Source organism: Sus scrofa, chromosome 5 (assembly GCF_000003025.6).
Source record: "Sus scrofa isolate TJ Tabasco breed Duroc chromosome 5, Sscrofa11.1, whole genome shotgun sequence".
NCBI lineage: Eukaryota > Metazoa > Chordata > Mammalia > Artiodactyla > Suidae > Sus > Sus scrofa.
The window spans coordinates 66,011,312-66,038,654 of record NC_010447.5 but is presented as its reverse complement, the minus strand read 5'-3'; the positions used below and the strand labels follow the sequence as shown (position 1 = coordinate 66,038,654).

At 49.4% G+C, this 27,343-nt stretch overlaps 1 protein-coding gene across 1 annotated transcript; it reads right to left on the bottom strand.

Annotated features, from left to right (window-relative positions):
- On the bottom strand, nt 577-10,064 carry FGF23 (fibroblast growth factor 23). The gene is made up of 3 exons (XM_001926525.4): nt 9,684-10,064; nt 2,767-2,870; nt 577-1,350 (listed from the first exon to the last, which is right to left on the bottom strand). Exons 1-3 carry the CDS (start codon nt 9,877-9,879, stop codon nt 916-918), a joined length of 735 nt encoding a protein of 244 aa, XP_001926560.1. The 5' UTR covers nt 9,880-10,064; the 3' UTR covers nt 577-915.

Genomic DNA, 27,343 nt, shown 5'->3' with positions numbered 1-27,343 from the left:
AAGGCAGGGCCAAGAGGCAAGGCTCTGTCGGGGGCACTTGGGAAAAGCAGGGTCACTCTGGGTTCCTGGCTCCAGCTGCAAAGAGAGAGCGCAAGCAGGACGAGGGGGCCACCCCAAAGGGAGTCTGCATTTCTGGCGGGATTCCTGCCTCAGTTCTCCCAGCATTCCTTCTGGCTAAATTCTGACTAGCCCACTACCAATCTTGACAGCTCAAGAAAGAATGAAGGCTTGAGATTAAGATTTTTTGGGGTTTGCCTTCGCGCTATGGATGCCCCAGTTCACGGTTGCAAACTCAAATGCCAACAAGGTCCAGGCAGATGACCTGAAAACAGAGGGGGCACTGCTGGCTCTCTCCGGCTCCCTTCTTCACCTTCCAGGAGGTGAATTCTTTTAGCTTTTGCTAGGTTCTTTGTTATTTATTTTTTTTAAAGGGCCACCCCTGCGTGTATGGAAATTCCAAGGCGCTATGGGTCAAAAGGAGCTGCAGCTGCCGGTCCACACCACAGCCACAGCAACAGCAGATCGGAGAGGCGTCTGCGACCTATACCGCAGCTGGCAGCAACGCCAGATTTTTAACCCACTGAACGAGGCCAGGGATGGAACCTGCATCCTCCTGGATACTAGGCAGGTTCGTTTCCACTGAACCAGAATGGAACTCCCTTTGCTCTGTTCTTGATGCTAGACTGATGGACAGGAGAGGTGAAGGAGATGGCGAGAAGGGTGGGCGGGGATCCCGACTCTCCCACCAGAGTGCATACAGCTGGAACCGGGAAGGCAAGGAACTCCATTCCTCAGGCCTCAAAGGGCGATCCCCCGGGGGGACCTCCTGGGGAGGGGGCTGTAACCCCACCTCCCCTGCTCGGGGTGTAGGGGAGCCGGTCCTCGAGGCAGTTTGGCTTTCCGAGTCCCGCCGCCCTAGGCGAAGCTGGGGAAGGGCCGGCAGCGCTCGGCGCCCCCCACCCCAGCGCGCGCGTCCAGCCGCTGGCCCCGGAGCACCCCGAGCGGGTCGCTGGCCGCGGGGCCGCCGTCCTCGGCGCTGGGCAGCTCGCGGGAGCAGGAGACGGGCGCGGGCGTGGCGCGCGCGCGCGGCTTCAGGACGCTCAGCGGGTCCCCGCCGTCGTGCGCGCTGCGCGTGTGGCGCCGGGGCCGCGCGGTGGCGAAGTGCAGCAGCGGGATCTCGTTCCTGCGCGACAAGAACTGCGCGTACGGGGGCGGGTTGGTACCCGGCAGGAAGGCCCGCTTGGCCCGGCCCAGGCTGACGAGGAAGCGGTAGTGCGGCGAGTGGTACACGTCGTAGCCGTTCTCCAGCGTCCGCTGCCGGAACCTGCAGCTCTCGGGGCTGAAGTGCAGCTGAAATCGGGGCAGGGCGATGGGTGAGGCGGGGCGGCCCCAGCCCCCGACCGCAGCCCTCGGGGACCTGGGTGTGACCGGCTTCACCCCAGGGTCCCAGCCCTCCCACCGGCTCTACTGGGGCGGCACCTTTAACCCCGCCTGGCCCTGCGTGGAAAGTGATCTCTACTAATTTCCGAAGTGCCTGGCACCCGACGCAGTTCTGACAGGCAGGTGGGGACCGCCTCGGGGACTCGCCGCCGGCGGGCCTGGGGCCCCGCCGCCGGCACCTGGCTGCCCGGAGCCGGGCGGGACCGTGCCGATGCCCCTGTGCCCGCTTTCTGGAAGGAGGGCAGCTTGCCGACCTACGGCCTTGTCCCACCCTTTCAATGCCTTTTGCCCCCTCTTTTGGCTCAAAGGTGGCTTGGGGCTCTCTCCTCACCTGGAGAGGGGTGGGCTGGGGTTTGGAGGGCCCCACGTGAGTGAGGATACTCCCATGGGAGACAGAACAGAGTTTGGGAATTAGGGACGCGAACTTCATCACCAAACCACCTACCTGAGCCCTCACTGCCACTGACTAGTACTGGCTTTTGCTGAGTGCCTACTAAGGGCTTTACACATTGTCATGTAATCCTCAGAGCCCACGGAATATTTTACTGATGAGGACTCTCCATATGCCTATAAGCGGTCAACAGATATTTATGTGTTTATTTGTCCATATTCATTCAACAGCTGTGTATTTACTCTGGGCCAGACACTGTGGTAGGTGCTAGGACCCAGCAGTAAGCGATCCATGAAGTCGTTGCTCTCTTGGAATTTCAGGTGGGAATTACTTCTGGAAGAGGCAGTCCTGCTCCTGTCCTAAGTCCCAATGCTTTGGAATATGCTGCTCCCATGCTTGTGGAACTCTCTTACCAGCCATCACAGCTGGGAGCAAGAGAATTCCTTACAGATCTTGAACAGGGGGTGCCCCGCAGAGCCCGTGGTCCACCTCACTTCATTTTCTCCAGCCAAGGAAACTGAAGTGGCAGAAGGAAGCGGACTTGCCCAAGGTCAAGGACATCTAGTAACAAAATCATGAGACCCCAGTGGCTTCTCCCCCTTTCTTTCTAATAGACTGCACAACATGAACGCACATGACTTGAGGACCTGGGCTGCAGACAAAGGTGCCGTGCTAGATACAAAAATGGGGACCACAAGGAAAAAAGAAAAACGTGGGACCAAGGGGCAAGTGAGCCCAGAGGCTGAGAGCCTGGACGGTCTGGGTTCAGACCCCAGGTGTATAAACCTGAGCATTTGCTACCCGGACTGAAAAAAAAGTACTCAGAGAAAATATCTCCACGGCACACTGCACGTGGAATCTTTAAGCTATAAAATGCCGTGTCTTGCCAGAGAAACTCATTCGCCAGTAATGATCCAGCACAAAAGGAAACTCACCGATCCAAAAATGTTGCCCCTTAAGTCCATGCAGAGGTATCTCCTGCTCATCACGCCTGTTATGACCACGAAGCCTGCGTCCTCCGACCTGATCATTAGGGCACCTTCAGAGAAAAGCATTCAGATGAAACCAGTGCTGAGAATCCAGTCCCCACCTCCAGGAATCCTTCCTTGATTGATTTTGGGGGTGGTGGTGGTGATGGCTTCATAGATGGGTTATTCAGCCTCTTTCTTCTGACTCCCTAGCCCCTGCTCCCCTCCACCCCCCATCTAGCTTCCTGCTCCTCCTTCTGCCTTTAAGGAGCACCCCGAACTCCACCTGTGCCCACATGTTTCCCTCTCTGCCTGGGCTGTCTTTATGTTCCCCTTTGGCTGGCTCATGCTTCTTCATGTTTATGGTGGTGGTCATTTTCTCCCAAGCCTTCTGCTTTTGTGATTTTTAAATCTCTGCCCAGATGTCTTTCACATGGAGTGTGCTTCTCCACCCAGGTAGCTGGGCAGGAGTCAGTGATACAGCGGTCAGCACCTTTTATGTGTCAAGAACGGTGCTGGAATGGATCCTCTCCTCCCTCCCCTGCTTATCAAGGACACTTGAGGTTCAAGGCCAGGCTCAGGTGTCGCGATTTCTTTTCTTTTTTTTTTTTTTCTTTATCTTTTGAGGGCTGCACCCGCGGCATTTGGAGGTTCCCAGGCTAGGGGCAGAATTGGAGCTGTAGCCTCTGGCCTACACCACAGCCACAGCCATGCCAGATCCGAGCTGTGCCTGCAACCTGCTCCAAAGCTCATGATAGCACCAGATCCTTAACCCACTGAAGGGGGCCAGGGATTGAACCTGCATCCTCGTGGATGCTAGTCAGATTCGTTTCATTTCTGCTGAGCCATAGGAACTCCAGTCATCACAATTTCTAGGGAGACTTTCCTAATCTCTCCCTAATCAGAATGAACTATTCTTTTTTTCTCAGGCCCCTCTGCACAACTCATGTATCAGAGTGTGTGCCCCCTGCTATAATAAGTTCACAGATCTTATCAGATCACAGCTCCCTCCCCACTGCCAGAGTGGCTTGCTTGGAAGCAGAGGGTTTAGCTTTCCTTGTTAAAAAGATACATGTACCCCAGTGTTCATTGCAGCATTTTATACCATAGCCAAGACATAGAAGCAACCTAAATGTCCCATCAGCAGAGGAATGGATAAAGAAGATGTGTTATATATATATACACACAATGGAATATTACTCAGCCATAAAAAAGAATGAAATAAGGGCATTTGCGGCAACACAGGTGGACCTAGAAACTATCACATTAAGTGAAGTTAGACAGTGAGAGACAAACATCATATGATATTACTTATATATGGAATCTTAAAAAGGATACAAATGAACTTATTTACAGGACGGAAAAAGACTCATGGACTTTGAAAAACTAACGGTTACCAAACAGGATAGGTAGTGAGGAGAGAGGGGTAGACTTGGGGTTTGGGAGGGGAATGTTCTAAAATTAGGTTGTGATGATGGTGGCACAACAATAAATATAATACAATTCATTGAATTAAAGAAACAAAAGAAAAGATCTCAGGATGCAGGGAATTTCTTCCGGCTTTGTCATTGCTGTTCTCTGTCATTTTCTCACTTGGTGATGTGTCTACTCACCTCCTCCGCCCTGCCCCACACAGCCCCACACGATCTTTCAATGACCCTCTTGAAAACTAGCCCTGGACAAGGGACTGAAACCCATTCATAGGACCTGCTCCCTAAGTAATGGATAACAACTTTAAGTGTGACCACCCCCCTCGCCCCTCCCATGGGGATTTGCAATTTTAACTAGTACCAATGACTAGTTAAAGTCAGAAGTTCCTGCTTTGTAGCAACGGCACAACTGGACCCTAAAAGATGAGATATGAGTGATAATTCAGCAAGACTTCCTCCCCAAACACTGTTTATTTATCTGACATTTTCTTTTTTTTTTTTTTTTTGCCTTTTTCTAGGGCCACACCTGCAGCATATGGAGGTTCCCAGGCTAGGGGTCTAATCGGAGCTTTAGCCGCCGGCCTACACCAGAGCCACAGCAACGTGGGATCCGAGCCGCGTCTGCAACCTACACCACAGCTCACAGCAACGCTGGATCCTTTACCCACTGAGCAAGGCCAGGGATCGAACCCGCAACCTCATGATTCCTGGTCCGATTCGTTACCCACTGAGCCATGACGGGAAGTCCTATCTGACATTTTCTATTAGAATCATTTCTTTAAGTCTCAGGGCCCCTTGCCTGTGCTGCCGCATTAATTCCCCAGGCATCTTTTTTGGCCTCACAGTCCCCAAGGTGAGGGGGAGCCCAGGCAGCGGTTCAAGTCTTCTAGAAACTCAGCCTGGAGAGGGTATAAATGCCGGGGATCTGTGCCCACTAAGTGCTGGCGCCACATGGGGTGACTTATAGCCCAAATCTACCCCACTGTAGGCTCTGTACAAAGCCCTCTGGGGAGAGAACAGGCAAACTCTAGCTGAGTGCAGAGCCTGACATGGGCTGAAATCAGAATGACAGAACAACGGGCTAAGGGAAGTGCGGGTGAGAGGAAGCAGAGAAAGAGGGCTGAAGAGGTCATTTGTTTCCAAATAGTAAAATCTCCATCTCGGGGGTGGGGGGGGGAGGGGTCTACTCGTGCATCCCAGATCTAGGGTTTATCTAAGGCCTGAGAGAAATGGAAGGAGCGTGGAAGAAGTTGTTTCTAACCTGATGAATTTTCAGCCTAGTTGGGAAAAAAAAAAATCACATTTTGTAACTGGTTGCACTCTAAGTTCGCAGCACATCTTAAATTCTCAACCAACTGCTGTTTTCGTCTGTGTTACCAGTATCAGTATCGGGAGTGGCAGCATCCCAATTAACTGATGAGGAGGCAGGATAAGCAATGAGGTCCTGCCACGTAGCACAGAGAAGTAAATCTAGTCCCTTGCGATGCAACATGATGGAGGATCATGTGTGAAAACGAATATATGTATATGTATGACTGGTCACTTTGCTGAACAGCAGTAATTGACAGAAGATTGTAAATCAACTATAATAAAAAAATAAGAATTAAGTTAAATTTTTAAAAAAGTGATGAGGAGACAAAGGCAAGATTTAAACTCAGGTCAGACCCTCACATCCTCTTCCCACCACTCAGGAGCAGTCTCCAACCGAAATCACAGCGAGCCTGAGGAGACACGGTCAAGGGCCAAAGTCCCTGCTGCAGCCACAGGCCCCCAGGTCAGGGAGAGGTGCTGAGCCAGGAGCCTGGAGGCCAAGGCACTAGGATTCTGTCCCCCATTGCACCTTGCACTGACTTTGTAGCCTCAGGTAAGTCATCGCTCCAGCCTCAGAATCCTCAGCTGGGAAGAGAGCGGAGTCACAGCGGGTCCGCCTTCTTCCCAGGGCTACAGAGTTAGGATCAAGTTGGGGGGGTGGCAGGGGGGCTGCTGTAAAAGGGCCCTGAAAGTGGTGAGCAGACGGAAGCCGTGTTAGGATGGCTGGCCCGCCCTTGATGCCAAGCCTGCACTCTGGCAGTCACCAGCTGATACCTGGGTGTAGGTGGGCAGTGTGCGTGGTCTCCAGAGCCAGTGCCACCAGAAGAGAGCCTGCAGGTGCACCGGCAGCCACTGCTGTGAGGACACCCAGGCTCGAATCAAACCCACAGGAGCCGAAGCCGATGTTCAGCAGATGGAAGAGCCGATTCCCCTCCTTGTACAGATGTGCAAGGCAGGTCTGCACAGACCCAAGGGCAGATGTGGCAGAAGGAAGGCACATCTCTTGCAGCCAGGCGGGCATCAAGGACATGTCCTCCAGTGACGTGGACCCCAGAAGACGCAGGGGACCGGGACCCCCATGTCCCCTGGGTCATTTACTGCCTCTGTGACCTGCAGCCACTTATTTGAGTTCTTGGACCTCTGTTGTTTTTATACAACACATTGGTCATCTTCGGGATGTAAGGAGATAATGTTTTATCCATTGTAAACACACTTTCTAAATGCCAGTAAATTGTTACTATTACCACTTTGTGCAACCTCCACTATAAATGTAGAAAATTGTCTTTTTTTTTTTTTTCATCTCTTAGCCAGTAAACGATACATAGGAGGACAGATGTCAAGTGCTTCAAACTCCCCAAAAGAAAGATAATATCGTGAGAGACTAAAGAGCCCAAGGATAGTTCAGCTTCAAGTAAAGAAAGTAACACTGGGGAAGGTGGAAGAAGTAAAGAGATCAGGTTCTAGGGAGTGGAATTAACTGGGGGGTAATGAGCATCGCTTTGCTGCCGTTTCCACAAAGTGGGATCAAGGGGAGCAGAGGGGGGCTTGTTCATGGGAGGAAGGACACACAGACCCCGGGGAGGCTCCCAGCATCCATGCAAGTCTCAGGGCTATAGAATCTTGCAGGCAGATAATTGCACGACGGCCAAAAAACCAAAGATGGGTTGGGCACACAACTATTCCTCAAGAATTTAGAAAAGCACAATAATCAAATGAAACACATTTCACTGGAAATGTATAATTAATTAGGAGAGGGAAAAAAGCACCTCACACCTTAACGTCTATGGAAGAGCATTGCTTTGCACGCTTTACAGAGGTCATTACAAATCCTTCTCCAGCCTGTTACTTAGTTGTGCCACCTAGCTGCACACGTCAGTGTTTCTTCCTTCCTTTATAAGTGGTAACTTTTAATCTTAATGTATAAGTAATATATATATACATCTATAATATATATATAATGTGGAATTATATAATATATAATTACATATAATGTATAATTATATATTATGTAATATATAATTATATATATTCCTTTTTTAGTAACTTTTAATCTTATATATATAATTATATATTCCTTTTTGGGTAAGTTTTAATCTCAATGTACATATATTATATAATAATATATAATTATATATATTATAGCTATATAATGCTTATGATAACCGTTTTGAATAGTATAAAAGGTTATATAAACTAGAAAACGTGTCTTCCTTCCACCCATCCCCACCCAGTCCCCACCCACGTTTGTTAATTGTCAGAGACACAACGCTTTAGTGAGGGTCTATATTGGACAGAACAAAAGCACATTTCTGTGAAGAAAAGAAATCCAAAGTCAGTTCAAGTCCCTTGGCGTCCTCTCAGTCTTTTTAATTCATTCCAACTAGTGCTCTGTGCCTCCTGGGGGCTGAGGTCGGTGGATACAGGAGGGCAAGTTCCGGGAGTGGTGCCGTAAGCTCAGTCGTCTGAGCCCATCCCCCTCCTGGCACCACTCACAACCCCCACCCAGGACGTGTCTTGGGAGTCTCCTTTCATCAAAGGGATTCTATGATTCTAGATAAGTTTTACAAGCATTCTCTACTTGTCTGCAGCCTTTTCCATCTGTGGGAATCAAAATACCATAATCTACTATCCTGCATTTTAAATCACCTCTTATCTTGAAGTAAAGGGGGCCCTCCAGGAGAGGTGCAAATTTGCTTTTTCTTAAAAATCGGATAATGAGCTGAGAGACCCGAAGTGATGAAAGTCTAGAGGTGTTGGAAAGGCCAGGGCTTCTTTTGAAGTCACACGGCTTTGCATAATATCGGACACACTGGAGGTTGTGCTAAATAGCCATTGAATAAAACGAGCGATAATTTGGATAGGTCAACTGTATCCAGATTTCTTTCAGATTCTCGCCATGGGACTCAAACTTGGCTTCCAAGATGTTGACTCCCGAGTCCTACTGTCCTCCCCTGAGTTCGGGAGCCTGTTTGGTATTTGGGAGACCCTCCTCCTTCCCTTCATCTCCTGTCATCACCCGTGGAGAATTTGAAGAGGTTCTGAACTAAGCATGTGCTTCTATCTTGCTACCAGGTTTACGGACCTTTGACTCTTGGCCGAATGAATGTCTTGCATACAGCACGGCTGCGGCAGGATGACTGAATAATTTAGTACAACAACAAAGGGCAAGCCATTATTCTATAAGAAATTGGCTTTGATTAAAGCGACTATGATTACTCTCTCATTCCTTTACTCAGACCTATTTGGAATCAGTTGGCATTTTTTCTACATCCTTAGAGTAATTTTTACAAGTTCTCCTAAAACAGAAGACCTTGTCTTTTTCAATTTGTCTTGCCATCACCCCATTGTCCCTTCTGGAGATATCTGAAGCACAGCTATAACTGGCTGACTGTTGTGATCCAACTTTCCACAGACCTAATCTTTAAAGGCATTCTGGTTGTGTTCATGTTTTCAGTGAGTTCTCAGCCAGTTTCATTTGCTGCTGAGTGGACCCTTCAGCTCCACAGAGAAGACTCACTAGCTCATACGATACTGGGTACCGCTGAAGCCCCGAGTAAACCTGCGGGATGCATGAGCCCAGGGATGGCTGTGTGGATGCACTGGGGCAGGTGCATCAAACCCTCCTTCCTAGACAGTCTGTCTTTCATGCATTTTCCTGAGATCTTTTATAAGGCTGGAAGCTCGGGGTTGGAAAGAGCCCCCTGGGTTCATCCATTCCAAACCTTGGGAATCTTCTTCACAACCTCCACGGCTAACCGAGTCGTGAGCCAAAACTCAGTGTCTACGGACTGATCTGGCTTCTTTCCCTCCCAGCCTCCGTGCCTATGTTTTGGACATTTTTTAATTCTTTGGACAGGGCAACGAGAAACTGGCTGCTATCGTGCGCAGACAGATTTTAATTGAGATGGGAATTATTCTTGTTGGGAGAAACCGGTATATTAGGGAGTTTGAGGAGGTGGCAGAATTTTCTCCCAAGGTTTAAATACACAGACACACACACACACACACACTCACACGAATCCTGGACAAGAAGCCAGGAGGCTGGATTAGCCCTCTGGTCCAGCCAGAGTCTTCCCAAGTCCCTGCAAGTGGGTGCGCAGAGGAGCCCCCCTTCTTCCCAGCCCAGACGGCACCCCCACTCACTGTAGATGGTCTGTTGGGGTGAGCCATCCACGTGGCCATCCTTGTGGATCTGCAGGTGGTAGCTGTTCCTGGCCGTGGCCGTGTACAGGTGGGTCAGGCCGCCCCAGCCAGAGCTCAGCAGCGGGGAGGTGTCGGGATAGGCTCTGGCCGCACAGCACAGGGTGCAGACCCAGAGCCCGAGGCGGGCCCCCAGCATCGCCGCTCTCTGACTGGCTGGCGCGGAATTTGAAATCTGACCCTGCCTCCCCAGCTCCTTGGAGACCTTGCAGACCTATTTCTCTTCCTCACCGGTTTCTGGCCTGAGGCTCCCAGGCTGCATTCCCTCCTTTTTTCCCTCGGACTTTTAAAGGGTAGCACTGTGACATCAAACAGGAAAAACTCCGCTGTCCACATCCTCTGTGTTGTAATCAGCCCATTTGAAGAGAATACAGGGACCTTTGAGGCTCACGGAAGGCACTTCGGTTCCACACACACACACACACACACACACACACACACACACACGTTTCAAGCCAATGCTCCAAAAAGTGAATGATGTGTGGGCAAAAGTTATCTACGACTCTGGGTTGTCCGCTGACCCGCCTCACTTCCACCAGGAAATGTGAAGGCAGCCCACGGTTCTGAAAAAAATCCAGCTTCGGTCATGTAGTCGACAGACGCCTGTGTAATTAATCTCCCATCAAGTCACTCATTTTGGTTTTCTCAGTCTGTTTAATTCCAATCAAGATCTGTGCATCCAGAGCTTTCTCTGTACACAGCACTGGGTGGGTGTGGGGGGTTTTTTTTGTTTGATTTTTGTTTTTTTAATTTTTTCCCTCCTTTTTTTTTTTTGGCTTTTTAGGCCGCACCTGCGGCATATGGAGGTTCCCAGGCTAGGGGTCAAATCAGAACTACAGCTGCTGGTCTATGCCACAGCCACAGCAATGCCGGATCCAAGCCAAGACTGTGACCTACATACACCACAGCTCATGGCCACGCTGGATTCTTAACCCACTGGGTGAGGCCAGGAGTCAAACCCGCAACCTCATAGTTCCTCGTTGGATTCGTTTCCATTGCACCACAACAGATACTCCTGTTTTTTTATTTTTATGGCCAAACCTGTGGCATACGGAGGTTCCCAGGTCAGCGACAGAATCTGAGCCACAGCTGAAACATACACCACAGCTGCAGCAATGACAGATCATTTAACCTACTGCACTGGGCTGGGGATTGAACCTATGCCTCTACAGAGACCGGAGGCGCTGCAGTTGGGTTCTCAATCCACTGCACCACAGCAGGAACTCCACTAGGTGAGTGTTTCAAGGGATACTGCCATAACCCAGGACAGCATCAGGCAATGGTGTCCTCCGAGGCCTCCTCCTCTGAAGATATGGGAGACCCCCCCAAGGCACCAAAGTCGCCACCTTGGGAAGATTTCAAGATGGGAGTAAAGAAGAAAGGCCTCGAAGTCACGGCTGCTTTATGACAATCTTTGGCTTGATGGCGTGCTTCACCTAATTTGTACTGCCTAGCACCACTCAATTCAGAGACCTCATGAAAATGGGAAGTCTGCTGACTGAGCACAGAGAGCAGAGCCTGGGAAGGTAGGTCCCAGCAGCACAGCTGCAGTCCAGGGGTCCCCATAATCAGTGTCTATAGGATGCCTAGCTCCTGGGACTGGATGTGCCCTCTTACGTGGTGGGGGTGGGGGCACAGTCCTACCATGTGCCATCCCCTGGGGAGCAAGCCACTGGGACATCTTCTGGAAGGATACACATGGGAGGGGTCTGCTGTTCTTCCAACTCCCCACCTGCTGATACAGACCATGCGCAGATGGCAGGCTAGACAGCGCAGCTGGTGGAAGAGGAAAGAGATGTGATTGCTGCCTCAAGGAGCCCCCAGTGAAAGGAGGAGGCAGATATAAGTCAGGAACCACCTTGCAAGGCATCGTGGGGGGTGTGGTCACACAGAGGCAGGCACAGTGGGTGGGGGATGGGCAGGAGGTGATTGTTACCCTGCAAGTGTCCGTGTCTTTATAGTTCATTACTCATTTTCACTAGGATTTACTCCTTTGAATCTCCCTGCAACTCTGTGAGGTAAACACATAGGCATTATCAATATTTTAATTTTATACACAAAGAAACGCAGCTCTTGCAGTTTAGTCACAAAGCTGGGACCAGGTCATGTGGTTTCCTAGGCTGCTTCTCTGATATCAACCATGGTGACATCTGACACTTATTAAGAGCTTACGATGTCCTTTACTTGTAGTAACTTCTTTACTCTTCGTACTAATCCTTTAAGAGGCGCTGTTACTGCCTCTGTCTAGATGAGGAAGCTGTTGCAGACAGTCTAATGCACCCAAAGATGGGGAGCGCGTAGACGGGAGAGACCAGATTCGAATATGGGTGTCCTGAGCCCACAATGCGGGGGCTGCAGCCACAGAGTAGGAGAGAAAGGTCCCCATTGCTGCTTGTCTGGATCCAGGATGTGTCTCTAGGATACAGGGTGCTTCCTCCCACCCCCTGGGCGTAGGGAGAAGATTTAAAACAGTTCAATGCCATGTGTGAGACAGACTTCCTTAATGACACTCACAGAATTGTCCATAAAGAGAGCACCACACCTTGGCTAATCGAAGAAACAGCTTTCAGAATGATGCACAAATCCCTGAGGGGCTCCTGCCCTGGGTAACCCTGCATCTCCTCCTCTGGTTGCCAATGGCAACAAGGCAGCAGTACCACGAAGCAGGCAGCATGTGCTGAGAGCCCTCTCTGCCAGAGAGGAGGGCGTGGGGAGTCAAAGAATACAAAGCAGAGCAAACTTGTCCCCTTGGTCCCCATGATGTGACTGAGTGGAGAAAACACTGACCCATGGGAGGCTGCCTCCAGGGGAAGGAGAGACCTCAGTGGGTAGATGCTGAGGTCAAGGACAACTTGGGTGCAGAGGGAACGGAGGGAGGCTTACATGATGGATAGGGAGGGGTTTCCCAGCATCCTCGAGGTGCGGTAGGAGGCATGGCAGGTGTCTTAGGAGCAGAACAGGCTCGTGGGCTCTGGTCCTGGACTGGATGGCGGAGGAACCTCCCTGGGCGTTTCTGCTTGTCCTATTAGGAAAGAGTATTGCTGTGCCAGCTACTCCTCTTTCAAAGACTTCCCACTGAGATGGAGCCTGAATGCCTGGCAGCTGGATCTGAAGGCAGAGGGCAGCCCAGGGGAGTGGGCTGATTTCTGGGAGAAGAAGCATTGCTCACTTGGTGAGGGCCAAGGAAGGCACAAGCATCTCAGGAATAATTCTTTCCGCCCGAGGTATGGAAAAATTGAACTCAGAGGCAAGGATTTGCCTAAGAGCAGGAATGGCAGAACGTCAGCTCCTGGTCAGACTCCCTGCCAGCAGGCTCCCAACCTGGCTGCCTATTAGAAACATCATCTCTACTCCAGGACCATTCTTAGCTCCTGAATGAAGGTGTGACTCTTTGCACTTGTTTCCCAAACCTCCCTGGGACATTCAAATCCCAGAGCTGGAGGTTAGTGACTCTTTGGTTCTTATCCAGGAATAGACCTCGTGCCCCAAGCGTGCACTGAGGTAAGTACGCAGAGACCATTCCTTCTAGGATTCCAGCCTAGGATGTACATGCACCTTTCTGGGGCATCTCACTACCAAGTGCGAACTCTGTACTGTGTCCTGAGCAGCCTTTCCCTCTACCTGTGGCTGTGGCCTCTCCACAGCAGCTTCCATAGGTGAGGACAGCAGAGCCCAGAGTAAGGGGCCTCCTGTTCTTGGCACCGGGAGGGCACTCAGTTGTCGCCACCCAGGTTGGAGGATCTGGGAGCGTGTGAACTTAGGAGCCAGGTGTGAGACACTGGTACCAGATGGGAGCAGCAAGCTCAGGGATGAAGCCAGTGGCTTGTGGGTTTTGGACATCATGGTCTGTGGACCCCAGGTAGCAGCAGGTGGGGACCCCTGCTCTGGTGTCAAGAGAATCTGGACCAGGAGGACTTCCGTTCCTGTCCTGCATGTATGGTTGTAGCATCCAGGCTCTGAATATGGCCCAATCTGTTCCCACATGCTTGTTTCTCCCCCTCCTCCCCTGACTTTTTCTCAGAATCCTCTCTGAGAAGATGCTAAGGAGAATCCTCTCCCCAGCTCCTAGTCTTTCCATGTGAAGACTTTCAGCAGTTTTCAAAAAATAACGCTGTTTTGACTATTATCAGACGCTGATGGAAATTCAAGGAATCCTGGAGAAATCCCGGTGGAAGAAAGTCCAGGGGTGGAGGTGGTCTCAGGGTGGCTCACAGTGTCCTTTGCCTTGTGGGACCCTGTGTGACAGCTCCGTCTGCATAGGGAGGGCTCTGCTTGCTCTTCCCACCTCTTCATGATTCTGGCTCCATCCTCTCAGCAACAGTTTCCCTGTCATCTTGTCCATCCAGTCCCAGAGTCTAAGCCTCCAGGACGGGGAGGAGCCCCAGCCGTTCCGAAAATGTCATCCCGTGTCCTGTTCTCCTGATGGGTAAAGTGCGCTTCCTAATATCCAATCAGATTCTCTCTTCCTCTGCGGATCCACTCAACCCATGCATGGCTATGGGAAGCCTATCTTATGGCTGGTGCTTTGTAGAAAATCTTTAGGGAAACCTAAGAAGGAAAAGGGCCTGTCCTGCTCCCCTGGGCAGAAAATGGTTTGCTTCTGTCCAGCTCTTCGTGACCTGTGATGAAGATCCACACCCAGCGTCTCACCAACGCTCTGACCTGACGCTCAGCAGGTCACATCAAGAACTTCACCACCTCTTAGCCAATAAGATGGTGAGAGAACCAATACCTCCCAATCGGATCACTCACCTCCTCTTCCCTTCTTTCCCTCCAAAAGAGATGCTTTGATTTCTCCTTCCTAAGTTAAAAATTCCAACTTTGGGGGGTCATGGTAGCCTTCCTCAAATAAAGGCCCTGGGAAAGGGAGCCTGGAATCCAGGCAGAGTGTCTGGATCCTCAAGGCCTGGAAAGAAGTTCAAATCCATTATCAAATGTTTGTTGAGATGAGAGTGGCTTTCACTCCTGATGCCCCTGCCAGTGAGCCCCAAGCTTCCAGTGACCTTGTACAACTGTAAATACTGACACTGACGTGCCAGTCACGACTGTGGATGAGAACGGTAGGCGTCTGGGTGGTATTTTCTCAACTCTTTTGAAAATAAGCTTCCATTTTCAAATGTGTACCGTTAAACTTCACCACCTATTTTCATCTCACTACAGTGCTTAAAAGCTTTTTTTTTTTTTTTTTTTTTTTTGAGTAAGAATAGCAAATGTTTGAGAGCACTCAGTGAAAACAATCTACGTCTGGGTTAATGTAGAGGTTTAAAGTTTTTCAAAATTGGAAAACAGCCCTGCTGAGAGTAGGAATTCTGGAGAGTATTGGAGGGGGAACCTTCTAGACTGTGACCAAGAGGAAGCTGTCGTGACAACGTGGGCGGAGGAGAAGCAGGAGATGGAGGATCTCCTGGAACATCAGCAGCCCTCGGGAGCAAATGTCTCTGGGTGGGTGCTGCTCTGCAAGTGCATGGTCACCGCATTGTGCTCTGTCCTCTGTGGCTGGGGTCACGTGGCCACCATCTGAGACAGTGAGGGGAGCTGAGCGCTGGGAGGACACCCAGAACCAAGAGCTCAGCGCAGCGGGGTTTAGGGCTGTGAAACTCTTCCCTAGGAGACTATAACAGCGGACACACGACATGGGGACTTTGTCAAAATCCACTGAGCTCACACCCCAGAGAGTGGTCCTGAATGGAAACTCTGGACCTCGTTAATAATCACCTGTCAATATTAGTTCATCAATTGTGATGAAATCCACTACTTAATGCAAGATGCTGGTAATAGAGGAAATTGCGTGTAGGGTGGGGGAAGAGCATATATGAGAACTCTACTGTCGGCTCAATTTTTTTTTTGTTGTTAACTTATAACTGCTCTAGAAAATAAAACAGGAGTTCCTGTTGTGGCTCAGTGGGTTAGGAACCCCAACCAGTATCCGTAAGGATGTGGATTGGATCCCTGGCCTTGTTCAGTGGTTAAGAATCCGGCATTACTGTGAGCTGCGTGTAGGCTGCAGATTTAGCTTGGATCCCATGTTGCTGTAGCTGTGGTGTAGGCCAGCAGCTGCAGCTCCTAGCCTGGGAATTTCCATATGCCGCAGGTGTAGCCTTAAAAAAAAAAAAAAAGGTATATTCAGGAGTTCCCTGGTGGCCTAGCAGTTAAGGACCCAGTGTTGTCACTGCTGTGGCTTGGGTCCCTGCTGTGGTGCAAGTTAAATCTCTGGCTCGGGAACTTCCACATGCCTTGGCGGGGCAGGGGTGGGGGGCAAAATAAATAAATAAAGTACATTCAAGAGCACGAGAACAAAACTCAGCAATGGGGGAGTTCCCGTTGTGGCTCAGTGGTTAATGAACCCAACTAGTAACCATGAGGTTGTGGATTCGATCCCTGGCCTTGCTCAGTGGGTTAAGGATCTGGCGTTACTGTGGCTGTGGTGCAGGCCGGCAGCTGTAGCTCTAATTAGACCCCTAGCCTGGGAACCTCCATATGCCTCAGATGCAGCCTTAAAAAACAAAAGACGAAAAAAAAGAAAACAACTCAGCAATGGTGTTTGCCTGAACCAATGTCAAAATGTAATCACCACATGGAAGTTTCCAGGTCAGGTAAACAAAAGGTGCTGGTCCCTTGCTTACATGAGTTACCTTTTGTCCCTGTAGATAAGACACAGGCAAATCTCTCACCCGCTCCATCCTGGGTATCAGCAACCCAGTGGGGACCCATTTGTTCCTAAATCCGTGCACGCAAGCTGAGAGTCCATGTCCTTCCCCGGACCTGGGGCCTTGGAATGTGGATGAAATAATCTCTGAGGTCCCTTCCAGACAGCCCAGTGTGGGATTTTCTCTGGCGGAAGGACCCTGTCTTGTCTTCCAGCCCTGACCCCCTTTGGCTTTATCCCCTGCTGTACTTGACCTGGTGGCCTGTGAACGGTGACTGGAAGGGTTTACATTCTCTGCTGATGCCCTTGTTTCTCCCCTGCTGCCTTGCTTGTAATGTCCACACTGGACTAGGGATGAACTCAAGCAATTAGTTGAGGTGCCTTTAATCTAATATTCAATATTATGCATATATTTCTATAATTTTGGGGGGGCTGCACCTGCAGTGTGCAGAAGTTCCAGGGCCAGGGATTGAACCTGTGCCACAGCTGCGATCGGATCCCCAACAGTGACAACACTGGATCCTTAATCCACTGTACCACCAGGGAACTCCAGCTTAATATTATAGATCTCTACAATATCAATCTCAGCCCAAAGCTGTACCCAAAAGGAAATCTAAATATATACATAGAACCTTTGTTATACATCCCCAAATGAAATTCAAATGGCTTCTATAATATTACAGAATCCACGCCACTGCTGTCTCATGCCAGAACGAAGCTTCCTTTGCAGGACAAAGAGGGGTTAAACACTGTAGATGACTTCGCTGGGGACCCTGGTCAAGTGAAGGTCACAGAAGAGCTTGAGAACAGAGGACAGAGCCATCCAAGCGACTGGCCAGGAGCTGCGGCCGCGAGTCCCCTTTCCTGTACTAACTCCTCCTCCGCCCCTTTTCCGCTCACACCCTTCTTACTGGAAACTGCCTCCTGGCCTCCACCTCTACAGCGGCTCTCGGGAAAGATAAGACGCCAATGGCAACGTGTGTCCCAGGCTGTGGGAGGCCAGGCCTGCGTGTGGGATGTCACAAAGGGTTCACTTTGGGTGAAAAGAGCAGGGCAAGGCTGGTTCCACTCAGCACAGCCAGAGACATAGACCAGACTTGGGGAGGCATGGGGGACACAGCTTTGGCATAGGGAGCCTCCATGCAAAGTCTGTCAATTCTTTCCTGACCCACCAACCCATCTCACTTTGCACAAAGAGTTTATAATTCTAGGTAAGTTCCCAGAGATAGCAGGTGTACAAGACCATTGACTCTCCTGGCCCACAGTGGCTGGACCCTGTGGGGTGAGGGGTGGTCAGTGGGTACAAATATCGCTTTCCATGTGAGCCACGATGTGCAGAAGGCTGGGAAGCCCTGTTCTAAGGTCATCTCGGTCACTCCAGGCATAGTGACAACCCCAGTGACAGTGCTTTCTCAGAGCTACTCAGGGCTGTGTAGGAGGAGGAGGAGGAGGCCAGGGTGGGCTGATAACAGCAGACATTTCAAGGGCCCAAGAGGATCCGAACTGAAGTCAGGACTGGACCCCACACCCTAAGTCTCACTTCATAACAGAAACCATCTCTGGGAGCTCCTGTCTTGGCTCAGCAGTAATAAACCCAACTAGTATCCACAAAGACTCAAGTTCAATCCCTAGCCTCACTCAGTGGGTTAAGGATCCAGCGATGCTGTGAGCTGTGGTGTAGGTTGCAAATGTGGCTTGGATCCGGCATTGCTGTGACTGTGATGTAGGCTGGTGGCTACTGCTTGGATTCAGCCTCTAGCCTGGGAACTTCCATATGCCGTGGGTGCGGCCCTAAAAAAGGACCCCAAAAAGCCAAAAAAAAACCTTAAAACACCAAACCCAAAACAATCCAGACGCCATCCCTGACTTTGCAAAGAACTTTCCTGACTGAATACTCTTTACAGGACATCCTCAGGACATTCTTGTGTCATCTCCCAACAGCCCTGGGCGAGGTGGGGGAAGAATCCCATCTTACATATGAAGAAAGTGAGGCTCACTCAGTCAGGGACGGGTGCGAGGTTCTACGCCTCATCTGCGGCAGAGTTGGAAGTCAGGCCCAGGGGTTGGGGAGCTGGCTCTGAATTCAGAGCTCTGCCAACTCCACCCCTGTCCTGGGAACATCCCTGTTTCCAGGGGCTGCGTCGCCGGGATGGGAACGTGGCCTGGAGCGAGCTGCCAGCTTGGCCAGAAATCTCTTCAGGGGTCACCTTGGGAGGTGCGCCCTCTGCTGGGTGGGGAAGAGGGAACAAAGCCTGGAGCCCGGGGTTATTCTGCCTGGGCGCTTTCTCCTCCGCATTCCCCCTCTGCTCCTTTGACCAAAACCACAGGGAGGACAAGGATGCTGGTCTAGCTGGGATTCTGCCCAGGGAAGAAGCAATGGCAGCTGCGGACTGCAGAGTTGCTGTGTGTGTCTGTGTGTATGGTGTCTGTGTCTGTGGGTGAAGGAACAATGGGAGCTGTGGACTGAAGAGTTGCTCTGTGTGTGTGTCTGTGAGTGCGAGTCTGTGTGTCTGTCCCTGGGTGTGCTGTGTCTGTGTCTGGGAGTGTGTGTCTCTGCATCTGTGTCTCTGCATCTGTGTGTGTGTCTCTGTGTGTGTGTCTCTGTGTATTTGTGACTGTGTCTCTATATTTGTGTGTGTCTGTGTGTGTGTGTCTGTGAGAACGCGTGTCTGTGTGTGTGAGTGTGTGTGAGACCATGTGCCTGTGACTGTGTGCGTGAGAGCGTGTGTCTGAGTGTGTGTGTGTGACGGTGTGTGTGTGTGAGAGAGAGCGTGGGTCTGTCTGTGTGTGCCTGCGTGTGTGAGAGCGTGGGTCTGTGTGTGTGTGTGTGTCTGCGTGTGTGAGAGCGTGGGTCTGTGTGTGTGCGTGTGTGTGTGCGTGTGTGAGAGCATGTGTCTCTGTGTGTGTCTGTGTGTGTGCGCGCATGCGCACGCACACGCGAGCGCGGTCTGCCTGAGCGACTGGAGCTCGAAGGCTGCCGGTGCGAAGCCAGCCCGCCCTCGCAGGATGCCTGGGGCTTGTCACGCAGCCCACGTCGACAGCAGACATCCTGGGGCCCACTCACCTCCTCGGAGCCTGTGACCCCGGCCAGCCCACCGGGTCGGGGACGCTGCACATCCGGACGCGCCTTATCTGGGATCCCGGGACTCCGCAGCCCCCCGCCCTGCCTCCTCCCCCCACGCCCGTGGACACGTAGCCCCCGCGCACTTCTCGGAGGGCTATTTCCAGCTGAGGGCCGGGCCATTCCGCCCCAGCCTGGCGGGTCAGGCCGGCCGTGTGCGGCAGCGGACACGCTGTGGGTTCAGCAGAAGGCAGGATGCCGGGGCTTCCGGAGGCAGACCTCCCCTCAGCCTGCTGGAGGTCACGGCTGCTGAGACGTGGGGGTGGGGGGCGGGCAGGATGCTCCTGCCGCATGACTGGGAGGGGCTGGGCGTCCACGGGGAGAGGCGACACCTCGGCTGGGCGCTCTGACCCCTGTGCCCCCTCCCTCCCGCATCAATCACTCATCTGCAGTGTGGCTTGGATTGGGCAGAGCCCTGCGGTTGAAGGCAGGCCCTGGGCTTGGACGGTGCTGGCCAGACACCGAGCTCAGGCCGGCCCGTACCTTCCTGCCTGAGCCTTGGTTTCCTCGTCTGCGAAAACGGAGCTCAGAACTGCACTCGCTCTCCGGCGGGTGCGATTGCCGGTGACCTTCAGAACCGTTGACATCTCAGAGTTATTTCTGAGGCCTGGCACAGGTTAGGTGCTTAGTAATGATTCACTGAGTGAAGGGGTGAGTTCCTCATCCTGATGTGGTGGAAAGTCTCTCAACTTGGGGTTTAAGTCTTAGCTGCCCACATGGCGAGTGCTGTCCCCTAATCATGTCCCCAAGGACAGCACACCCCAGCACCCTCCACCCTCTTGTCCACCCTCTTGTCAGTGGGACCGAGTTCCTGCCCAGGCTTCTCCCCAAAGTGCGGAGACTAGGGGCAAAGGGCATGGCGCTGCTTTGAAAGCAGCTTCAGGCAGATGATTTTTTTTTTTTTTTTTTGGAGGGTATTTTTAGGGCTGCACCCGCCGGGGCACATGGAGGTTCCCAGGCAAGGGGTCGAATCAGAGCTGTAGCCGCCAGCCCACACCACAGCCACAGCCACACAGGATCCGAGCTGCGTCTGTGACCTACACCACAGCTCACGGCAACGCCTGGATCCTTAACCCACTGAGCAAGGCCAGGGATCAAACCTGCAACCTCATGCTTCCTGGAGGGATTAGTTTCTGCTGTGCCACCGTTGGGAACTCCGGGTGACAGATCTAAATTTGGCACTTTTGATTGCTTAATGCTATGAGAAATAAGGTAATCAACCTCTCTCACACGTACGGGCTCTACTCACCACTCCTTAATTTTGCTAATTATATTATTAATCTTACATTGTCAAAATTTATGCTAAAATCGTTTTGTCTTTGGTCAGGATCTAATGGTTTTAGGGCTTACCACCTGTATTTTTCCAGCTCTTTCTATTTTCCTGAATTGTTATTTGAATTCATATCTTAATATATAACATTTTATTAAAATAGCCACCCCCTCCATCCCAAGTAGAATTCCTGGTGCTGTCTTCCTAAGTTCTTTCCGGTTTGACACATTTTGTTTTTTGGCCTTTGTGCTAAATGACTTCTGGTGGTTGTAATTTGGGGTACCGTGCTGTTTTTCCTCAAGACTTTATGCATATTGCTTCAATTAAATAATGCTTTTGGAAGCCAGGAGTCAGCTGAGCTTTTATTCCTTGTAGGTGAATTGCTTTTTATGGTAGTTTTTTTTTTTTTTTTTTTTTTGTCTTTTTTTAGGGCCACACTTGAGGCACATGGAGGTTCCCAGGCTAGGGGTGGACTCGGAGCTGTAGCCACCAGCCTATGCCAGAGCCACAGAAATGTAGGATCTGAGCTGCATCTGCAACCTCCACCACAGCTCAAGGAAACACCAGATCCTTAACCCGCTGAGCAAGGCCAGGGATTGAACCCATGTCCTCATGGATGCTAGTCGGGTTTGCTAACTGCTGAGCCACGGTGGGAATTCCTATCAGTGTTTTTTTAAAATCAAAGTATAGTTTATGTACAATGTTATATAAGTTGTATGTTTAACCATTTTCATGCTTGAGTTGTATCATTTCATATCATCTTCAGGATGCATGAAGAATCCTTAGGGTTTAATAAGTTAATGGGATATATCTTGATATTGAAGCTTCAGCTTTTCATGAAACCAGTGTGTTCTTTCTGTCTGCAGATTTGCTCCTTCTTGTATTTTATCTTTAATATTTCTATTTTATTTTGTGGCTTCTCAGAGACACCACATTTATTGAGTTAGTTGTTTTCACTATCCTTCATATCATCTTTTCTCTCTAATTACCTTTTTTTTTTTTTTGGTCTTTTGTCTTTTGAGGGCCCCACCTGCGTCATATGGAGGTTCCCTGGCTAGGGGTCTAATCGGAGCCACAGCCACCGACCTACACCACAGCCACAGCAATGCCAGATCCAAGCCTCGTCTGCAACCCACACCACAGCTCACGGCAACGCTGGATCCTCGACCCACTGAGCAAGGCCAGGGATCGAACCTGCAACCTCATGGTTCCTAGTCAGATTTGTTAACCACTGCGCCATGGTGGAAACGCCTCTATTCTGTTTCTTATCTCTTATTAATTCTATAATGATCTTGTTTGCTTCTCTGTTTCCTTAGCTCTGCAATCTCTCTCCCCAACTTCCTCACCCACTTCCTTTTTTTCTTCCTCTTCTTCCTTTCTTCCTCCTCCTCCTTCTTGTCTTGTTATGTTGTTTTGTCATCTCATCTTTGAGTTCTTGTTTTTTTATTGAATTCATGTTCCTTTTAGATTATTGCATAGTGTGAAACACTTGTGAAGATTCTTTCTTTCCCTTGGCTTTTGTTTTCTTCTAAACTGGGTCAGTTGTCTTCTGTCTGCTATGATTCTTTCTTTCCGTTTACTTTGCTTTTTCTTTTCCTCCTTCTTTTCTCTTTCTTTCAACTTCTGTAGTATGTCTGCATAATTTCTATGCCCTTTGTTTTTATTACTCATACCTGAGCAACAAAGTCTGTTTGCTCTGGGTTTGGGATGAGGCTGAGGATAGCTCTGAAAAATCTATATAGGTCTTTGTTATATTAGCTATCTTCCCCTCTGAGATTTGGTTAAAGGTTTTGCACCAGGGCTATTCTAGCTTCTGGTCTTTTTTTTTTTTTAGCCCACACAAATATATATATTTTTTAAATTTGCATAATGCTGTTGTGGTGGATTAAATATGGCTCAAATTCTTTGCCATTCCTTGCATTGAGAGGCTTGGCTCTATGACTTATTCTGATCACTAGATTATGGGTGAAGTGATATTGCATACCTTCCAAGGCTTAGCCTCAAGAGGCACACAGGCTTCTGCTTTTGTATGCTTGAAACTCTCCCTCTTGGAAGCCATTCGTCTTGTACAGGGTCCGAGTGCCATGAGATAGCCATTCTGGGAGGGAATCAAAGTCTAAGCCACATGGCAAGAGGGAGAAGCCACAGTGTCAAGCATGTGAGTGAAACCTTCTTGGACCTTCTGGTCCAGCACAGCCACAAGCTAAATGCAATCAAATGCATGCCCCATCTGGCGATGCGTGGAACAGAAGAACCCCCCAGCTAACCCCTATTCACATTCTTGATTTACAGGATTGTGAGCAGTAGACAATAATTGTTGTGTAAGAATGGTTTGTTATGTAGAAATAGATAATGAAAACAACTCTATAAATAGTTTCGTGTTCAGTTTTTTTAAAAAAACCACTTGATAAATTCTGCCACTTCTTCCAATTAGTATTTTCCTTTTTCTTTCCCTTCCTCTCTTTTTCTTTCCTTCCTTTCTTTTTTGTTCTTCCTTCTTCTTTCAACTTCTGTAGTAAGTCTGCGTATTTGCCGTGTTATTTCTTTTTATTTACTCATGGCTGAGCAACTCTGCTTGTTCTGAGAGGTTCAGGGATAGGGCTGAGGGTAAATGAAAAATCTATATAGGTCTTCGCTAGATTAATTCTCAGAAAATAAATGTTTACCACTGAAAAGGAGCATTTACTGCTACAGTTGACGGAGAACCCAACTCACAAGAGCTCAAACACTGAGAGGGGTGTTTTTCTCACGTGATAAGAAAGCATTGCTGGGTATTTGCTGGTGATGGTTCAGTGGCTCAACATCGAGGCTGACATTATTGTGATTCTTCAGTGTTTATCCTTGGGTTGAAAGCTGGCTACTCCAGCTCTGGGCACCACATACGTTTTTAAGGCAGGGATAAAAGGGAAACAAGAAAGAGTAGCTTCCCAGAGCTATGGGTAGAATTCTGCTCGTGTCTCATTGGCCAGAAGTACATCATGTGGCCACCTCTGGATACGGGGAGGCTGAGCATGTATTCTACCTGGAGCTGGGCATGTTGCCTTGCCAGCCCAAGCAAAGCTGGGTGCTATAGCAAAGCAACCAACCGTGCCAGCCAGAGGCTCCCACCTGCTTGCCTGATGAGCCAGGATGTTTGGCTTTGCTTCATTTTCTCCCCTTCCTACACCAATCTATTTGTATAATAACCTTCATTTCTTCCATGATCACAAAAGAAAAAAATGCTCATTCTAGAGCCTTGGAAAATTCAGGAAAAAAATAGCAAAATCATCAGTAGACGATGACAAGTGTGAACATTTGGAATGTTTTCTTCCTGAAAATTCCCCCCACATATGTAAATGAGTGTATGCTGCTATGCACTTAGTAGGGCGCCATGCCTTTTGCTCAATATTGTATTTTCCCATACCATTAACGTTTTGCAAAATCATAATTATTTTTTATTATTTTTTGTCTTTTTTTTTTCTGAATCACCAAAGTAACCAGGCTTCTTGTAAATCATTCACGTTTATGAATATTACCGAGAGTCTCACCTCAAGAGAGAACCACTTTAGGACGTTCCCGTCCTGGTGCAGCGGAAATGAATCCGACTAGGAACCATGAGGTTACAGGTTCGATCCCTGGCTTCGCTCAGTGGGTTAAGGATCTGGCATTGCTGTGAGCTGCGGTGTAGGTCACAGACGCGGCTTGGATCCTGCATTGCTATGGCTGTGGCTGTGGCCGGCAGCAACAGCTCCAATTGGACCCCTAGCCTGGGAACCTCCATACCTCCATATGCCAAGGCTGTGGCCCTAAAAAGCCAAAAAAAAAAAAAAAAAAAAGAGAGAGAGAGAAAACCACTCTAAGCAGCCAGCAGCTTTATCAGAATTTAGTGAACTATGCCATGCTGTTGGACATTCCGGTTGTTTCCATCATTGCAGATAACCTTTTGATGAATATCCCTGGACATCGATTCTTTCACTTTCTGATTATTTCCTTTGTGTAGATTCCTAGAAGTGGAATTACTGGGTTAAAGGGTAAAAACATTGTCAAAGCGCTTCATGCATATTGCCAAATTGCTTTCTGGAAGGACTGAACCATTTATTTCTTTATTTCTTTTTTCTTTTTTTCTTTTTAGGGCCACACCTGCAGCATAGGGAAGTTCCCAGGCTAGAGGGTCAAACTGGAGCTGCAGCTGGCGGCCTACACCACAGCCACAGCAATGTGGGATCCAAGCCTTGTCCGTGACCTACAACACAGCTGACAGCAATGCTGGATCCTTAACCCACTGAATGAGACCAGGGATTGAACTCACATCCTCATGGATACTAGTTGGGTTCTTAACCAACTGAGTCACAACGGGAACTCCTGAACTGAACCATTTATACTCTGACTAGCATTTTATGAGGATGGCCCATTACTCCAAATTTGCTGAGATTTCTGAACCCCTTTGAGACCTTTTGCCAGAAAACAGTGGGGCTTAGCAGAAAGCATAGCGATTAGAGGTCTGAATAATTCTAATCGGTAGTCAGAAGTCCTGGTTTTAAGTTCTGACTCCACCTGAGCTGTGTGACCTTGGGCAAGTCAATGCACTTCTTGGTTTGGTTAAAAAATATGGCATGCTCTGTGGACATTGTTGGCTACCTGCTCAATAATTAATTGCCCTTGACTCTTTTTCAACAGATCCTGATTAGTTCAGACATGCACCCTTCCTCTGTGTGAACCTTCTGGGGATGCTGCCCCCAACCCCAGCTTCAGTAGATGGAGACTGATTAACCTAAGCAATGGTTGGTTCTCAAACGTTTTGGTCTCAGACACTTTTACAGTCTTAACAATTCTTGAGGAACTTGAAGAGTTTTGGTTTAGTGTCAATATTTGACACTAAAACTGAGGAATTAAAAAACCCTTTGAATGAAAGATAACCATCAGCCCATTCTATGTTATCCCAATTAACATAGTTTAATTACAATCACTCTTATTTTCCCAAACACCAAAAAATGTAGTAAGAAGAATAGTGGGGTTTTTTGTTTTTTTTTTTTTTGTTTTTTTGGGGGGGGGTTATTTTTATTTTTTTTGCTTTTTAGGGCCACACCCATCGCATATGGAGGTTCCCAAGCTAGGGGTCAAATTGGAATTGAGCCGCCATAGGCCTATGCCACAGCTACAGCAATGAGGGATCCAAGTCCAGTCTGCAACCTACACCACAGCTCACAGCAACGCTGGATCCTTAACCCACTGCTGGAGGCCAGGGATTGAACCTGCAACCTCATAGTTACTAGTCAGATTTGTTTCCACTGCACCACAACAGGAACTCCAGAAGGGTGTTGCTTTATATCTGTGCCCCTCTCTTTTTAGGGCCTGGCTTAATAGAAGACAGCTGGTTCCATATCCGCTTCTGCATTCCCTCTGCCGTGATATTGCCCAGCATGTTGTCTCTGTAAAAATCCATGGTAAGAGAATGAGCAGGAAAGGCAATAATGTTATGAAATAGTTTGGGCTTCCTGGACCTCCTGAAAGGATCTCAGGGCCCCCAGGGGCCCCCAAACACACTCTGGAAGCTACCACGGTGATCCTGTTGCCCTCACCAGTGGTGGGTCAGGGAATGGGCCCACAGCCTGGTCTGATGGAGGAGCCATTTTGGAGAGGTTGCCATGGAGGTAAGGGTGGGGGAGCTGCAGGGAAATTCTTCCTCCCAAAGAGGAACACAGGGAAGATGTGATTGTGCCGGCACGTGGTGTTGGGAAATACTACAACTATTTTCCTACCAGCGTGAGGATGAAGTGAGTGCATGTAGGAGGGCAGAGCCAGAGGATGGCCTGTGAGAAGACTTGGAGGAGCCCTCAGATGAGGAGTGGGTGGGTGGAGTTGGTGGGGAAACTGCCAGCCAGAATCAAGATTCCTGCTATTCCAGGATGGGAAGCAGGAGACAAAGCTACGTGGCTGTGAATTAACAGATGCAACTGTTTGCAGTAGACCCTTGGGATGGTAAGTCAGTAAGAGTCCATTGAGGGCACAGAAGTATGGGAATTGATGGAGAATTCAGGATATTGGAGTAGCGACTCTTTTTGGTAGTCTTTAGTAGAGTCTTCAAAGAAAGTGACAAGATTATGCTCCCCTGAAAGCAGAGAAGGAGACAGGAATCTTATGTCCAGGAGATACTGAGGCCCAGAAAAACCTCACTCAGCCAGGATTCTCCCCCAAACACCGTGCTTAGGCTTCTTCACTGGACTCTCTGGACAGGGTGCTGGCAAGATCAGCTCTGTGGAAGACTCCCTATATGAGGGTACGATTTGGAATCCCTCTGGGCAGATGTCTTTAAACTAGGTCCAGGGGGATAAGCAGAGCACAAAGGCCATGTATCAGAAGATTCAGAGGCTCTGTCCAGATAAAGTCTTTGGTTGATGGTTAAGAAGCCATAGAAGTGACCACAAGCAAATTGGTGGAAGCCCACTCAAAGTTTAGGAAACTTTATTTTCAGAGGAACGTTAGGGTTTCTTGGCCAAGAAAAGTATAATTTTTTTAAATCCTGAAGGCATTCTCTGCATCCCTGAGCCCATGGATTCTAAAGCCATGTATCTTCTACAGCGGCTATC

Coding starts and splice junctions, on each gene's coding strand:
- FGF23 (XM_001926525.4), bottom strand. CDS start 9,879: ATGCTGGGGGCCCGCCTCGGGCTCTGGGTCTGCACCCTGTGCTGTGCG. Junction 2,871..9,683: donor ACCCCAACAGACCATCTACA/GTGAGTGGGGGT, acceptor TTTTCTCTGAAG/GTGCCCTAATGATCAGGTCG. Junction 1,351..2,766: donor GGGGCAACATTTTTGGATCG/GTGAGTTTCCTT, acceptor CCCCGATTTCAG/CTGCACTTCAGCCCCGAGAG.